The 16,355-nt window shown below is 34.1% G+C and overlaps 1 protein-coding gene across 3 annotated transcripts in view; it reads right to left on the bottom strand.

The window, feature by feature from the left end:
* The window catches only part of LOC116339415 (potassium channel subfamily T member 2), a 174,927-nt gene that overhangs the window by 24,524 nt on the left and 134,048 nt on the right, over positions 1-16,355 (bottom strand). For all 3 annotated transcript variants that reach the window (XM_031765276.1, XM_031765284.1, XM_031765292.1), the window contains 9 exons: positions 13,327-13,406; positions 12,921-13,020; positions 12,203-12,401; positions 10,543-10,617; positions 9,805-9,888; positions 9,567-9,661; positions 6,729-6,819; positions 6,558-6,650; positions 1,091-1,354 (listed from right to left, as the gene is read on the bottom strand). In XM_031765276.1, coding sequence (XP_031621136.1) covers positions 1,091-1,354; positions 6,558-6,650; positions 6,729-6,819; positions 9,567-9,661; positions 9,805-9,888; positions 10,543-10,617; positions 12,203-12,401; positions 12,921-13,020; positions 13,327-13,406 — 1,081 coding nt within the window. The remainder of the gene's footprint in view (positions 1-1,090; positions 1,355-6,557; positions 6,651-6,728; positions 6,820-9,566; positions 9,662-9,804; positions 9,889-10,542; positions 10,618-12,202; positions 12,402-12,920; positions 13,021-13,326; positions 13,407-16,355) is intronic.

The raw sequence follows: 16,355 nt of genomic DNA, 5'->3' as shown, positions 1-16,355 counted from the left end.
AATTCCGTGATGGACCCCAAAAAATGCAGTGGATGACCTTATTCTCATCAATTTATTGCTCCAGTGTTAATAGGGTATTAGTGCAAGAAATTCTCACAGCAATGAAATCCCTACTACCGTGCTAGATGATGTCGACACGAGTGGACGGATTTTTAAATTTATTTGAACGACGCGATGTTACTATACTTGTCCATTACAACGTACATGTAACAGAAGAAACACACAGTCCATGTCCACTGGCTAGTGGACATAAACGATTTGAACCGTCAATGTGAACTAGATCAAGTATAGAACTTTACATAGGATCATATACGATGAATATGGATTACACAGTCTGTTTCAAAATACCATCACCAATGTCGACACCATTTGACATCAAAATTTTGACAGTAAAAATATGTGTTATTGTTGTTGTCGTTTCATTCCTGTGGAAATTCTCATTCCTTCCATTATCGATACACCCTAATATAGAGCTAAAGATTCATGTTTGGTCTAATTGGCTGGTTTTTTAAATTCTATTTTGGTTTCATGGTCGAAATAAGAAAACGTCGTTTGTGAAGCCCCAACGTGTGTTTCGTTTAATAAAAACCAAATATGCGAATGCTTTATGTTATGCTTCACAAATTTGATTTGTATAATTCGATGCAGACCGGATACAATGCGAAAATCCTTAACTCATTTATGCAAAAAAAAATGTTTCGACTGTTGACAAGGCTATGCTCAATGTACTCATGACTTGGCTATAAAATATTAAAACTCAAAACATGGAAAAACTGAATGAAATGTGATCTATTCAGAGAGGCAAATATTTGATTCTTTCATAAACCAATTGCATGTGCCCAGGTGAATAGCAAGTAAAATGAAAAATGAGACTGCAGTTCGGCTATTTTGCACCTGAGACAAAGCACAAGTTGATCAATTTTTCGTGTCGCTTTTGACGTGTCATAACTATGATGGTACATTTTCATCATTTCGATACTCTAATTAAAGTGTGGTTGTTTTTGTACAATTCAAAATGAATTTAAATGAAACAAAAGTGAAATATATGCAAGCAATAGAGAGCCTATTTTAAATGTTAACGGTAACAAACCTGAATGTAAATCACGCGTTGAGCCCATATCGGAACTTGTAGAATCATTCGCATTGTAGTGTCCAATTCCATTGGACTCAGCAACACCACATAGAAATCCTGTAGAAGCGGATGTGCATAGAATTCATTTAAAAAATCCATTATGGTGTCGGCATGCAGTGTGGTTGAACAGACAACGACGTGTTTTTCACTTTGCGCACGATGCGATGAATAGCTGCCGCCAAGTTTTTGCCGTTCCATCCATGTAAATGCCAATTGCTCGAACTAAACGCGGCGATGATTGCAAGTGATGATTGCATAAAAAACAGCAGCACCAACAACAACAATAAATATGGTGAATTTTGAGAAGGCACGATGACGTCGCACAGACCGAGAACGAAAGAAAACCAATTGAGTATTGAAATATGAATATAACAATGGCATATAGATAAATTATGTTTGCAAAAGGAAGAGATCGACACCAGATTGTTTACAATATTGTTAAAATGTAGGCTAGTCAGTCAAGTTATATATGTTATAAGATCTATTCATACAAAAAAAATCAAGTGGATTGTCTATCTACAGTGCAAACGTAGACACATTTATCTCTCTCTCTCTCTGCTATTGCCACCCAAGTGTCAAGCTCATCGTCAGATTTATTATTAAAGTTTCTTCGGCGTCGATTGTTCTTGAGCTTTTTTTTGGGGGGTGTAATCGGATACTTAACCCAAAGCCAGACACACGAATACCGTCTAATGTTGCGAATCGAACGTAAAAATTTCGATTGATTTGTCTATTATAGTCGCAGTCGTTGGTGTGCATTTGATGGCCATGTATTGAACAGTGATCGGCGCATAATTACGTGAGTCAACGATTAAGTATATATATGTGCAATTTAATTGAATTGTATTCCAATCATGAACATTTTCTATGCCAGAAGCCAATCCATTGCTATTAACATAGATACACACTTAACATACTTTGACCTCTCGCACAAACATCACACACAATTTCAAATATGTCACAACATAATCAACAATTAATACGAGACTATTTGACATTCAACATATATCATTATTGAAATGTGAAAATTGTGTTGCTTTGATTGTTGTCGTTTGCTTTTTTCTCCTCCCTTTATCCCAGGGGCTGAATTCCGCATTCGTTGACAGTAAAAATTTCTCTTTAAATAAAGGTGGCGCTTTGCTTAGAATGTGGGTAGATTTGCACGTACAGCTTGTACAGCTGTATGTACAACGACTATACTCTATTGTTCGTATGCGATTTTCACTAAGCCATTCTCTCCTCTTGTTTCGCTTTTCTGACGCAATTTTCATGGTTTTTATAATGACATATCATACGGTATCTATGCGAACCGATATGACCTTTAACATTTGCAGTATTATCAGACTAGTAGTGACGATGGCTTTCGTCTACTCCCTCTATACATTCTCTCCCTCTCTCTCTCTCTCTTCGTTCTGACAAAACACTCATTTGTGTGCTCTGTGTTGTCGTTGGAAAATTTTCTGTCATGATGAATTTCTCATGTGCACTTTATCTGTTTGAATGCAAAAAGCACACGACAAACATGTAATTGAGTGTGTAAAGCAAAGTCGCAATCATTGAAATCATATATGCTATATTCACTGGTTGCAAATCGTTCGGTGGTATAAAATCGAGACTTAATGGAATGCAATAAAATGCGGTCAAATGAAGAGTGACAGTGAGATGCGTAAGCTAACATTGTTGTCGGAATGGAAATCGAATTTTCAATTTGTTTTATGTGCATTTATTAAGTACGTTATTTTGATAACAACATTCAATCATTGACATGCACTCGATAAGAACACCTCTTCATTTCAATCACTTTTCATCTTTCACTCACACACATGCTCTCTTCTTTTTGTTCTCGTCATGTTTATCTATTTCGCAGCAAAATCGGAAAAGTGGAAGATAAGACAATGCATCAGCATTAGAATCAATCAAATATTTGAAGTCGGACACAAACCAACATTTTTTTTATCGACAATAAATTCGTTGTTTTGCATTCAACCGCAGAATAATCAGAAAATTGCGTGTGTGGCATATAAAGTCAGTATCCGGTACAAAAATATTGTTTTGACATTTTAGAGAAGAAAAAAAAAGGTTTTCTTATGGGAATCTCTATTAAGTCAACAGCACATATGAACCAGATCATAAGTACGAAAACGCGCGAAAATGACTCAATGTAGAGAGAGATGGGTAGTGACATTTACAATTCAGAATTCGGACAATAACATTTTGAAACACACAATCAAGTTAACTTAACCAAAATTTCACAAAACACATGGAGAGGTATAACCATTTTTGACATAGCATTTTTCAAACACAACTAAATATTCCGATGGCGTAATACCCATAAAATCACGTTTATTTTTGGTTATTGCGAATTGAATGTGTGTATTTACATTTATTACTGTATTGTTTCACTCTCTGTCTCTCGCCGCCTCTCTCTCTCTCTTTCCTTCTCTTACTATGTGTTTCATTTCCGAGATGAAAGTATTATGAGCGCGAAGGAATTGTTGTGAATGACAAGAGAACAACGCTGAAGACCACGCAGTCAATAAAACGACAAAGAGCAAAATAAAGACTAAAGACAAGTATATATATGAACTTTTGAATCAGTATTCATATTATCAACTCGAAAAATGAGTGCCATTAAATCAATCGTACGTGATTTTGAAGGCGGACGCATTGCAAATGCTGTGGAATGTTGGTTTCCAAATTTACGCTTGTCATAACACCTAATAAAATGCTATGTGCCAAACACACATGCTCAGAGAAGACAAGAGGAGGCGAATTTTTGTTGTTGTTGTGTAATCATGTCCAGATGCAATTAAAGGCAAATTGCTGAGATTATTTTATAAACATTTCATATTTAAGAGGGGCAAAAAGCCAAAAAACATGGTTGTATCTTTTATTTGATTTCGAAATGTTCATGTGAAACCATCGAGTTTTAACGTGGGTCGATTCGTTACCATCACTATATTTGTTTCACTGCAACATTCTATTTCGTTTTAAAACTGCAGCGTTAATTCAAGACTTTATTGATATAGTTCGCAATAGAGAAAAAAAAAACTGCCGTAAAAAAGCGGATCTGCACAACAAATGTATCGAAAGTGGAAAATCGATTTTAGCTTCGAGTATTAACAGCCACTCATTGAAAATGGCATACGAAATCGATTTCATAGTTGTGCGCGTAAAATCGGGCGAACTGTAATTGCCGCTAAAATGAAACTATCCACTAACATCCGCATTACACACTGATATTAATTCATAAAAGTCTTTTATACATGTTTTCATTTTGAACAAATTGATGCACATAACATCTATTACAAGGAAATATACTATGAGTTAAGTAAACAGTGGAGAACACTTATGCTGCAGGCCATTGTAACGCAAGACGGTGAGAGCGTGAGCGTGTACAGAATTTATTATAATGACAGAGAGAAATCTTTTATAAGCGCCTTTTTCTTCCTCAATTTTCCAAAGATTGTGTTTCATTTTGTCGGGAATTTCGTTAGTCATCCAATTACCGGTATATAAAATGACATTTAATTTTCTTGTGTTGCCGGCAATGCATTGAGTTATTTTCAGCTGACTGAAATTGCTCAGCGTCCTTATTTTCCTCTTCATCGTTTCTCCTCCGCAGAGGAACAATCCCTGATATGAACACACACCTGTCATACAAATGGTTCCCACCACAAAATATCTCAATGCATTGTCTGCTTACGTTTACGTAATTATCCACAATAAATGAACTATAAAATGCTCCTGCCGTTCCAGTTCATTTTCATGCTCCAAAAGCATTGGATGATTTTTTTTTTATTTTGACTCTTTAAACATCGTTTTTATGTTGATTTTTAGCGGTGGGCGCTGGTATCGAAGATTTTTTGTTGAAGATTCAACGAATACGACATCTATTAAAAGACATAAAGATTTTTGTTACTAAAGATCACACTGACTCTGATTTTGTGTGTCCGTTTGTATTGCAAATTCTGCACTCAGTTATCAACCGAAGCTGCTTGTGCAAAATTTACAACACACTCACAGAAGACATCAATTGTAATATTTGCGAACTCTGGTGGTGATTTACTAAATTGATGGTGATTTACATGGTGATTTTTGTATGTATTGTATTTGCTTTGCTGAGCAATATTACTATCGCTCAACGCAGTGTTGGTGGTAATACTGTACAGCGCTGTCACAGCAAAGCAAATACAATACATACAAAAATCACCATGCCGCACATTGTAATGGTGGTAATTTAGTAAACTACTACCAGAGTTCACAAATACAATTGACGCCTTCTGTGAGCACACGCATACACAGAATCGGAGTCGTGTGCTCAGTACTAATACGTTTGCAATACAGCTATATAGTTCGCTAGAGCTGTGTCAACACAGCAGTTGTAACGAAAATCTTTATGGTCTTTAATAGGTGGCGTATTGTTGAATTTTCAACAAATATTTCCATACAAAAAGTGCTTCACCAGCGCCCACCGATTTTTAGTTTTGTTTCATCACAAATCATTTTCGTCTATTCAAAAATGGTGGAACGCTTGTTTATGTGTAAAATATTAAATATTTTACTGCTGCGCCACTATCATCATCGTTTTATACTTGGTATTAATTGAAGTGATCAAGCTGCGCAAGTTCGCAACACATTCTATTGTATTAACATGTTTTGATGGAATAAATTGAATTTTTTTTATTCAGAAAAAAAAATATAGAGGAAGGTGAAACTGCTTGAAAAAAGATACAATTTCTCTGGAAATATTTGAATTACGTAAACAATCAAGAAAAACAATTATAGTTGCCAGCGGCAGGTAAATGAGAAACATTCAACGAAAAACAAGCAACAGCATATGTATGTAAATAAACTTGAATAGGTTGGAACTATTTTTTTTAAATATTTGAATATGCTAGGGCTGACCAATGAGCAGAATATCGTAGAATCATCTTTTGATTCCTTTTCAGTTCAAATTATAGTCCCAAGCTTACACTTGTAATGGAGAAACTTTACTCGCGCTTACTAAAGATTCCAATTGACATCGACTCATTTTCTCCTCACAACTGCTATTGATCAGCCTTAATAGCTGCTTTAATAGTCACTGGCTGACTAACTTTCCGACACAATATACATTTTATTTGAACATATACTGCATATATGTTTTGTTAACCAATTTGTAATGAAAACAAAATGTTAACGAAAAATCAACAAAAAACAAAACAACATTGATGGATATAACAAGTGTTGGCCTTCGAATACCTACGACCAATAGTTCGTTCGCAGACATTAAAAATGAAATATTTGTTCGTTGGAAATTAGAAATTGCATTTTTATTTTCGTTCGTTCGGTTGTTTTTTTAAACCTATTTTCAAATTTCTACGAACGTTCGAAGCCAACATTATATATAACCTAGACAAACAAAATACATGTATCTTCTCACCTGTGTGGGTAGAACGATGAGCGCCACGCAAATCATAATAACCATGTATAGTTGGGAAGGCCATATATCTGGCACGAAATCACCGTAACCAACCTATTATAGAAAATTGTCGAAAACTGTATAAAAAAAATTCATCGAAAATCTATTATTTAAGACATTTCTTTAACTTACCGTTGAAAATGTGACAACTACATAATATGTGCTTTGAAATAGATTTAAATGTCGATGTCCGGCTCTTTGAAAATGCTGAATACCGCAAACACTGCAAACCATAAGACATGATGACAAGAGAAAGGGAGAGAGAGAGAGAAACACAAAAATGAGCAACTTCTTATAGAGTACACAATACACTAGTGCATTATATATGTTTTTGTGTTAATTTGTGAAACTAAGCGATAAAAGTTCCTTTGTGTTTTGTCGCTTCTTTCCTATCAACTGATTTTTACGTATAACGGTATTTTTATACGGTATAAGTGAAAGTAAAAGGTGGTATGCATTCTATTTTTCCACATACACAGTGGAATTCACCGCAAAAAGCTCAAAAACTTTTACAATTCTTTTATCTCTAAATATATCAAGCAATAGAATGTAATTCTCTTCGTAAATCGCAGTAGATACACAGAGCATGCTTCTTCATTGCCATTTTCATATAAAGTCGTTCACTGATTTTGAGGTATTTTCATTCGATATATCAAAATATGTTAAACCATTCCCCGTGGATATGGCATCCGAAAAGAAACAGAAAATGAGGAAGCATAAGAGAAAATGATATAATGGTTCAGTTGGCGTATGTTGTATTATGCTATTTAATGATAGTTACATGTACATGTATAATGCTGTTTTTGCTCAGAAACAAAGAGCACAAGACACACGTGTATGATTATGGTGTTGACGTTCAAATCATATTTGTAGATTAAGCTGCTTTGAACCGAAAGCTGCTCAAATAAGCAGCAAAAAAAAATCTGTCAACATTATTGATCCCTCTCGAAAGAGATTTTCAATGCTAAAATATAGAGATAGGGAGACAACAAATTGTAAATGAAGAATATGACAACATACAAAATCAAAGCCAACAATGGAAAAACCACATTCACCCTTGCACAAAAATAACCACACACAGACAAACTATTTTATCTCTTTTTGTCTTTCGAATAAATCAATAAAAGCATGCGAAAAAAAGTGTCTACCATCACAAGACACCACACAAACATATTGAAATAGGGTGTATCGATGGCATTTTTAGTATATTTTGGAGCAAAATAACAATTTTGATTAAGAAAAATTTGTTTTCTCACCATCAAACCGAGTACATCTGCTCTGCATTTTATGATTTGAAACAGAAAAAACGGTGTGCATCATTTTTCTCAACAATTTGCAAAGGTAGACTACATGGTCCGAAAAACTGACTATTACCCAGGGATTGTTCCTCTGAGGAGGAATGGTGAGGAGGAAAATGAGGAGGAGGAGGAGAGCGAGGAGGATCCTCCTCCTCAAGTGAGGGGGAAAATGTTTTTAGCTAAAAATGATATATTTGTGATAAAAATAGCCCTTTGAGCAAAAAAAACTTTTCCTCCTCACTTGAGGAGGAGGATCCTCCTCGCTCTCTTCCTCCTCCTAATTTTCCTCCTCAGAGGAACAATTCCTGCTATTATCAATACACCCTAATGTCTATTTAAGACTCGTAAGTTACGAGTGTATTAGTTTCAGTTTTTGAGACAAACACATCGTTTTATAATAATACAACGACATTCAATGGAATATCCAAACATCAATAAAAACGGTTCGAAAATAGAGAGGTGAAATTGTGAATAGAAAAGGAACGAGAATAAAAGAAATCTATGCCTCAAATACCACTATTACGCACACAAATAATGTGTGGTACAGAATGCATGTAGTGCTATTAATGGCACGATGCCACATGAATTTGGTAGCAAATCAAGACAGGACTTCACGCTCTGAAGAGCACAAACACGAGCACCAAATTAATTATTTAATAAATGAACGAAATGAAAAAAAAATCATCGTTTTCGTCATTACCATCAGAAGTTGAAATAGATAGCAACAGCTACAGAAAGAGATGATGATGCTCATGTTGCTGTCACTGCTTTGTAGATAATACGCCACAATTTCTTTATCTTTTTTGTCCGCAATTTAGTTTAGTTTCACGTTTCAATTCTCATTTTTTTTTCATTCTCCGTACATGCGTGTGTATACTACTCGGTTTCTGGGTGTATATCCCATTTGTGTGATTATTTTGACTCATTTTTATTTTGCCCGTCACATTTTCTAGCTGTTGCGTTTTGCATGAGGAACAGGAGTGTGAGATGATACCGACAACCAGACACTCGTGCTTACTATTCATTAACCCTGTATGGTATTCACCTTTCTCAGCGATTATCAATCGAAATAATTAAATTACCAAATTCTTCATGGTTCACTGAGAGACAATTCTATCTCTGTTTAGCCGTGTGTAAGATTAAGACAATTTCCAAAAATACTGTTGTGATGCACATTTTTGATTATAAGAACCACTTGTGGCAAAAAAAGACACCGCACCGGAGGTAATTTAAGTGAGAATTAAAACGATTTGAAATCTTGTCCACATTTATGATGATTGCCAATAGATCGTCCTGTGTACCCTTAAGGGTTAATGTTATCGGTGCTTAACGAACAAATACTATACAGCAAAGGTGAATGAAATTATGCACTCAAAGGTTAATGCCAAAAGCTAAATGAATATATAATTAATGAGAGACATTTCGATAGCAAGTTCGCGATCCACCTCATTTGCTCTATCTTCTTCATTCATTCGTGTTATTTTTTTTTGCACAATTAATGTTCCAACCCGCATTTTCTATCAAACACATACACACATACCACAGATTATATGTGTTGACGACAGACAGACAGACAGACTCACCGACCGGTGAATCCATAGAAGGGAACAAAATTACACGAAAACCCTCTTTCAATCAATACCACTTGATTGTGGCTAATTCGTTTACTTACCTGGTAAAAACTAAACATAATAATGTAGCCGATAATATTGTCAATTGCTGTGATAATGCTGATTGTGACTTTTGCATTGCTCGATGGAGGTCGTTCTATATGAAAGAGAGACAAGTACGGTATTTTGAAATGTGTGACCATTTTAATTCACGATTTAAATTTCTATTCAGTTATATGGGCACGAGACATTCAAAAACATTTAGAAAAAAGACAAACAGCGAGATTTTTTTCTACTTACAAACATATTTTCCAGCGAACGTTTGGCAAGCCAACAATTTAAAAATATTGGAATAAATAAATTTCGTAACGGAGGCCATAGTAACTGTAATTAAGCACAGATAATATAATGATCAGATTTTATGCACATAAAAAATGGAATTAAATAATATTGACTCAGGTGCTTGATGAACGCACAAAATATACAACGGTGGACAAATATAATTTATTGTAATCAAAGGTAATTCAGCTTCTTATGGCTGAAAAAATCACTCGTGAAAATAACTGTTTTAATTCATTTTACACACACATGTTTACTACACAGTGTCAGCGCAAAGAAATGTTGAATAGGCGCAATTTATGAAATATCTGTACCTCTATCCAGTTCTATAAAGTAAAAAACCCCAGCATAACATAATTTTCCAAAATTTGTTAGGGTAATTTCTCAATCCGTTTTCCTGGAGAGGCTCCAATGTGTGTACAGTATACTTTAAAGCCTTCAAATTTGTGTCGGACAAAATTTTGGGTGAAAAAAAAAAAAAACAAAAAACCCTTCATAAGGTCCGACAGCAAAGTCCAAACTCCTTATAAAATTTTCGGTAAAAACACCCATCTTTCGCAGGCGTTGTGTTTCACTGTTATAGGCGAAAGATTTGAATTTGACGTGTTTTACGAACGACAATAGTCAGTGTTTTCCTTTAATTTCAATATTTCACCTTCATATTTGTCCACAGTTGTATATAAGATGAAATGTACTTACCGTTAATGCAAATGGGACGGTTGTCACCAATTCTAATATAAAATGAAATGATAGAATTTGTTGCCAAATATTTCCCTGCAAACATACAAAAAGGAAAAATGAAGACGACGCGATATACAACAAGTGATTATTTGATGGAAAAATAAGTGAATGACAAACAGTGTGATGAGAGGTTTGACACATATGTAAATAATGCCAACATTTTTGTTAGACGAATTTTTATATGGGTGAAAAGAAGCGCACCACCCGAAATAAAATTGATAAGATGATGAACGACAAACGCTTGACAAAACTTTATGATTAAATGTAAAATAAAACAAATGTTCTGCGAAGAATCTCCAAGTATATTAGACGATTGTTGAGACGGCACAGCATGTCGCCGCGACGCTGTTTTCCCCATTTCACCTGTCGATTTGTTCATGGGAAATCGTCCACAGAGAAACACAAAAGTTGGGACAAACGAACCAGAGAGAATTTCTGTGTGAAGTATGAAAAAATCATTTTTAAATATAGCAATTCGTTCAATTGAGACATTTTCTTGTTGGACATTTTTTTCCGCCACTTCTTCTTGTTGTTTTTCATCAAACAAAATGAAAGCGAGCGAGAAATATCGAAATCAACTGATAACGATGGATGCGCGAAAAACGTCGAAAGAAAAAACAACAAAATGAGTGGCTGATCATGAGAAGAAGAAAAAAATCAAGTGGTAAAAAGAAAACGATGAAATTATTGTCAATTTTCTCTCAATAAATGAGTTGATTTACCGTAAAAGCCTAGTTTAAATTTAATTTACCCTAAGCTTTATGGCTTGTGTTAGTATATTGGCAGTGCCAGTCAGACACTATGTAAAAATGTGCCGATTGAAATGAACGTGAAAAAAAAATGGAAGTAAATCGATAAATTGATGAAATGAACATCACTTTTTTTTCTCACTTTCATCTTCTCTTCCTTCTCCTTTCCTTCTTTGTGTCTTTTCAGTTACACAATTAAATGAAATCATTTTTATTTTTTCTTTCACTCTTTTTACATCTCGCACTCATTCGTTCTCGGAAGATATTCAACATTTCGTCCAATACAGAAACTTTGTCGACGGATAATGTTTGCGTGAAGCCAAACGAGACTGCGAAGACACACACACACAGCAACGATGAGAATCCAAAAGTTATTTTTCACTTGATATTTTCTGGCTGTGTTGTTTTTACGTATATTTTGAATCTATGAGCGATTTAATAGAAGAAAAAAAGAGAGACTCGCTTGTCTCGTCGAAGAGTTTTTTTTTGAGAGGTTGAGGTTGTGTTTGTGTGAGAACGAGCGAGAAGAAAAAATCATCAATATCGCTTCATTAAATGAGTCGGGATTTGTATTTTATTGAATTTAGGGATTTTTGCTGCATCGCAGCAATCTTTGCGCGATTTATTGAATTATTATCGGATAAACGAACATTTCAACGGGTGCATCAAATCGAAAAGACTTTATGACTACATGCCTCACAAAATTTCCGATCATAATCATTTTTTTCTCTCCTCATTTCGTTAAATATGTGTTTTTTATGCTGATCTCATCATTTCGATTGATAACATCGTGAAATCGGTCATTAATTTTATTTTTTTTAATGTGCGAACCATTAAGCGGATGAAATATCATGTCTGTGTGCACTTACCTTATAACCAAGATATGTTAATAACATCGCTTCAGTTAATGAAATGAATGCCAATATAAATTGTACTGCCCATAATTCCGTTGGTCGACTAACGAATAAAATCGCATCCCAATTGATAATTGGTCGCTCTTGAAACGCCTCCTCTGTCAATGCGGCAGATTCAAGAAATTCGGTTTTATTACCAGGCGTACAACCGAAACTGTTATTAAGGAAATAAAAATTAAATTATTTAGTGAGCTCATAATTTCTTTGTCAAATAGCATTTTTGGTGCGGAATGACAAAAAAAAAAAACAACAACAACTAATAAATAAAACAATGACGCATCGAACGACCCAACATTTATGAAGCACAAATATTATAAAACAATCGCAATCTCAATAAAATCTAAAAGCATTATTTGTTCCGAGTATCGTCGCATGTTTGATCAACAAGAAATTCAAATCAACATTATGACACCAACAGGAAGACGCAAAAAAAACTGATATAGAGAAGAGTATGCGTATATCAATATGTTGGTATAAAATTTCATTTGATGTGATGCACACTTTCACTGTCGGCAAGTTGTATGGATGACAAAACATTTTTTTTTTTTCACTTGAATATCGTACAATACTCGCACAACGATGCCGATCTTCACGGAAATTTTCCAATAGACGATGCAAATAAAATGCGATTGCATGAATATGTATGTGATGTGATAGGAAAGAAAATACTTACCAAGTAGCAAACGTTGGTTCTAAATCGGTTACAACTCGAATAATATACAATACGCATGTAAGTAATTTGAAAAATAAGTTTGCAATTCGTATTCGTAGACCTTTTCAGGGTAGCGTACAGCGCAAGCAAATGTTATGAAAATGATGTAAATATATCCCAGCAGCATAACAAACACCACGTACCAAAATCGATGTCGAGCAGCAACACGAAAATTGAGAGGTTAAAAGAGAGAGAAAAAATAAGAATTGCATTGATTTTGTCTAGGATTTTGTTTATCAGAGTCTTTCGATGATTCTCTGACTATATCGAGCAATAATGGTGTGCATGCAAAAAAAATGTTCACACCAACAAAGACCAAACTTTGATATTCAATATAAAATGAATACAAAAAAAAACTAAAACTTACTTGATCTCTGATTTTTTATAAAATAAAGTTGCAGTCTTTCCTTAAATGTATTTTCATTGACATAATACTCCACTCGTACTCTGAAATGACAGAAGAAAAAAACCGACAAAATGTTCGACATCAGTGAAGTTTTATTTAATTTTCATTTCGTGTATACTGCAAGATAATTGTGGAAAAATTGGATTTAATTAAAAGTTTGACAAGAGTAAAATTGATGTTTAATCATCTAGTTATTTTCTTTTTGAAACATTTTTTTCCCTGTCATTGTGGGGCGCGTTGTGTTTGTCAGTTACGTCGTTTGCATTCGATGCTAGATTCGATGTATCTAAATGAAGAGGAAAAAAATACACCACACACCATGCATTCCGTGTAAAGAACGAACATTTCGATTTTGTGTGCTCGAAAAACCATTTCACTTGCACGACTTTAAACTTTACCTGAAAAACTTATGAATACATAAAGATATCTTGTAATAATGTAAAAACTGTATTAATTTTTTTTTTAAACAAACCCAAATGCATTTCATAAAAAACAAAACAAAATGAAATATATTAGATTTTGACGGAAATCTAGATATTTTAATATTTCATACATGTGTTAAAACTAAATCGATTGATAAGAATATCAAATATTGACGAAACGATTGCACACTTTGACATGCTGTCGCATTTTATATGCCGAGAAAAAGGCAAGGACGAAGAAAGAAACATAAAGTTCAAGCATAAAAAAGATGTGATTGTGTATTATTGAAATGAGACCAAAGTATGACTGAATTTAGATCAATGATGGATTCCATTCTTCAACCAACTTAGTTTTTGCTGGAAGCAAAGATAGATCAGATAATGTATTTTTAGTTTTTTTTTTTTTTTTTTGCATTCAAAAACTAAACTGTACATTGTCTTCCAGCCTGTATTTTCTTCTATCTCTATAACCGGCAATATTTTTACCATTTCTTCCGCATTTTCGTCAGATAAAACTTTTTTTTATATTCCAAAATCAATACCATTTTCATGCAGGTCACATACATGTTTTGTGTCACCAATAAATTTTTTCTATGACTACAACAAATAATAAGAACAAAAAAGGTTCACTCCAAATCAAATATCGCCTACACCATAAACAACTATATTTGTTATGATTATGGACGAACCAGTCGCTGTTCATATGAAAGAAAAAAGAGAGTCAAAATCATGAAAATTGGTACGCGCTCCTTACCACTAAAACAAAATACGATTTTAGTCATTTGATCCACTCATTTTCTAGCCTCATACACCCAATCAAACAATCATCCAATATTCATTGATTCATATGGTATTCGTCATATATAGGTCAACGGTGTAACGATTTTTTTTATTCCGTATAGAGTTATTGGGATACGTGTAAAAATGTGAACCATATTTAGATCGTATTTCTCGTCTTCAAATATAGATTCAAGTAAATTTTCCGTTCTTTTTTCTTCATTTCATTGGATTTAACGTATCAATGCTGTTCGTGATGTTAATTCAATAGTCTAGTCGTTATCATTTTTCTTGAATGAGGTTAAAAATAAATCTTCTTTTTTTATTTTGTTTGAAAAGTTGAGAAATCAATGAAATGAGTCTCGATTTTAAACGAAAGATTGAATTTTCTTCTTTTGACCAATTGAAACTATTTAATTGCCAACAATTGAAATGCAAACACAGTCGGACTTAATTGAATATTATCGATTTTTTGAGTTATAGAAGTTTCATAGTTGAAGCAAGAAGAGTCCGAAAATTTCTTTTCTCATCGGAATAAAAAAAATGTCAAAACAAATGGTTCCAATTATGTGCGGAGGATGTAGAGAATGGCGTACAACATTTTTTTTTCTTCATTGAATTAGCCGCAAGTATCTTATTCAATATTTGTGTTTTTAAAATGGAGTACTCTGAATCTTCGATTTTATTATTATCATTTGCGTCCGTCTTAATTTGATGTTAACCGCGTTTCATTTGTATACCCTCTACAGAAATTCGACTGACCTTTTTATTCGCATTTCTTTTGCACTGAATACTTTGCTTAAATGATGCCGACATTTACGACTGAAAATATTACATTATGCGATGAATTCTATTGTTACAATTTATCCGTGGGAAAAGAAAATTGTGAATCCATCGCCATATGAATGTGTCCATCAACATTTTGTTGCTGAATGGTGACAATCCATGTCATTTCTGTTGTTCGGATCTCTCTTTCACTTTTTCTGTTGTTTCGATCTCTCTCTTCTGTCATGGCCGGTCGGTATTGTTATGAATGAGATAGAGATTTTTTTTCTTCCAAAATATTCTGATGAAGATAACAATGAGAACAACCTTTTTCTCCCTTAAAATATGCATGTAAATGGGTGCGTGCCATGTTATTTGAAATATGCTCGACCTCTTTGCCGAAATATGTCTTGAGAATGTAAGTATCCTTAGCACGTTTTTGTTGTTGTTTTGTCTCTTTTTTTCTCTCCCGCGCCGCTTTCATTTAAATGATTGCTGTCAGTACATAAACAAAGATCGAAAATGAGAGGGAAAAAAATGTGTGATGCTCTTACCACAATAGGAAGAAGATCGACAAGTATTTTGTTTAAAAAAAAAAAACGAGAGTTTGGGTGAGCGTAATTTGTGGCGTGTGTCTACTTTCCTTTGTATATCGATGGGCTACTTCGTTCTCTCCATCTTTAACAATGCCATTGTCACGTTTTTTTTTCTTCTCCTGCAGAGAAAAAGAGATTTTGATGCTTCGTTTACCGATTATTATTGCTATTTCCTGTCGGCTTTCGCTTATTGGCTTTTTCACTCGGTGATATGCTACGCAGTCACAATTTTTTTTGATATATATATATATATATATATATCGAGGTAAGCTCCTTCTTACATATTCAAATGATTTTACGTGTACTGTCAAACGATGCTAGATCTTTTTGGCGTATTTCCAACACGTTTTTACAATGTAAACTTCGTGCTCAGCATATTGCATGCGATTTGTGTGTGTGTGTGTGTTGGTTCGGATGTTAAGCGAGCAAT

This window comes from Contarinia nasturtii, unplaced genomic scaffold, assembly GCF_009176525.2.
Source record: "Contarinia nasturtii isolate CC-2019 unplaced genomic scaffold, AAFC_CNas_1.1 Cnas_scaffold_129, whole genome shotgun sequence".
NCBI classification, from domain to species: domain Eukaryota; kingdom Metazoa; phylum Arthropoda; class Insecta; order Diptera; family Cecidomyiidae; genus Contarinia; species Contarinia nasturtii.
The sequence above is the reverse complement of the archived record's forward strand: the minus strand, read 5'-3'. Positions and strand labels throughout refer to the sequence as shown.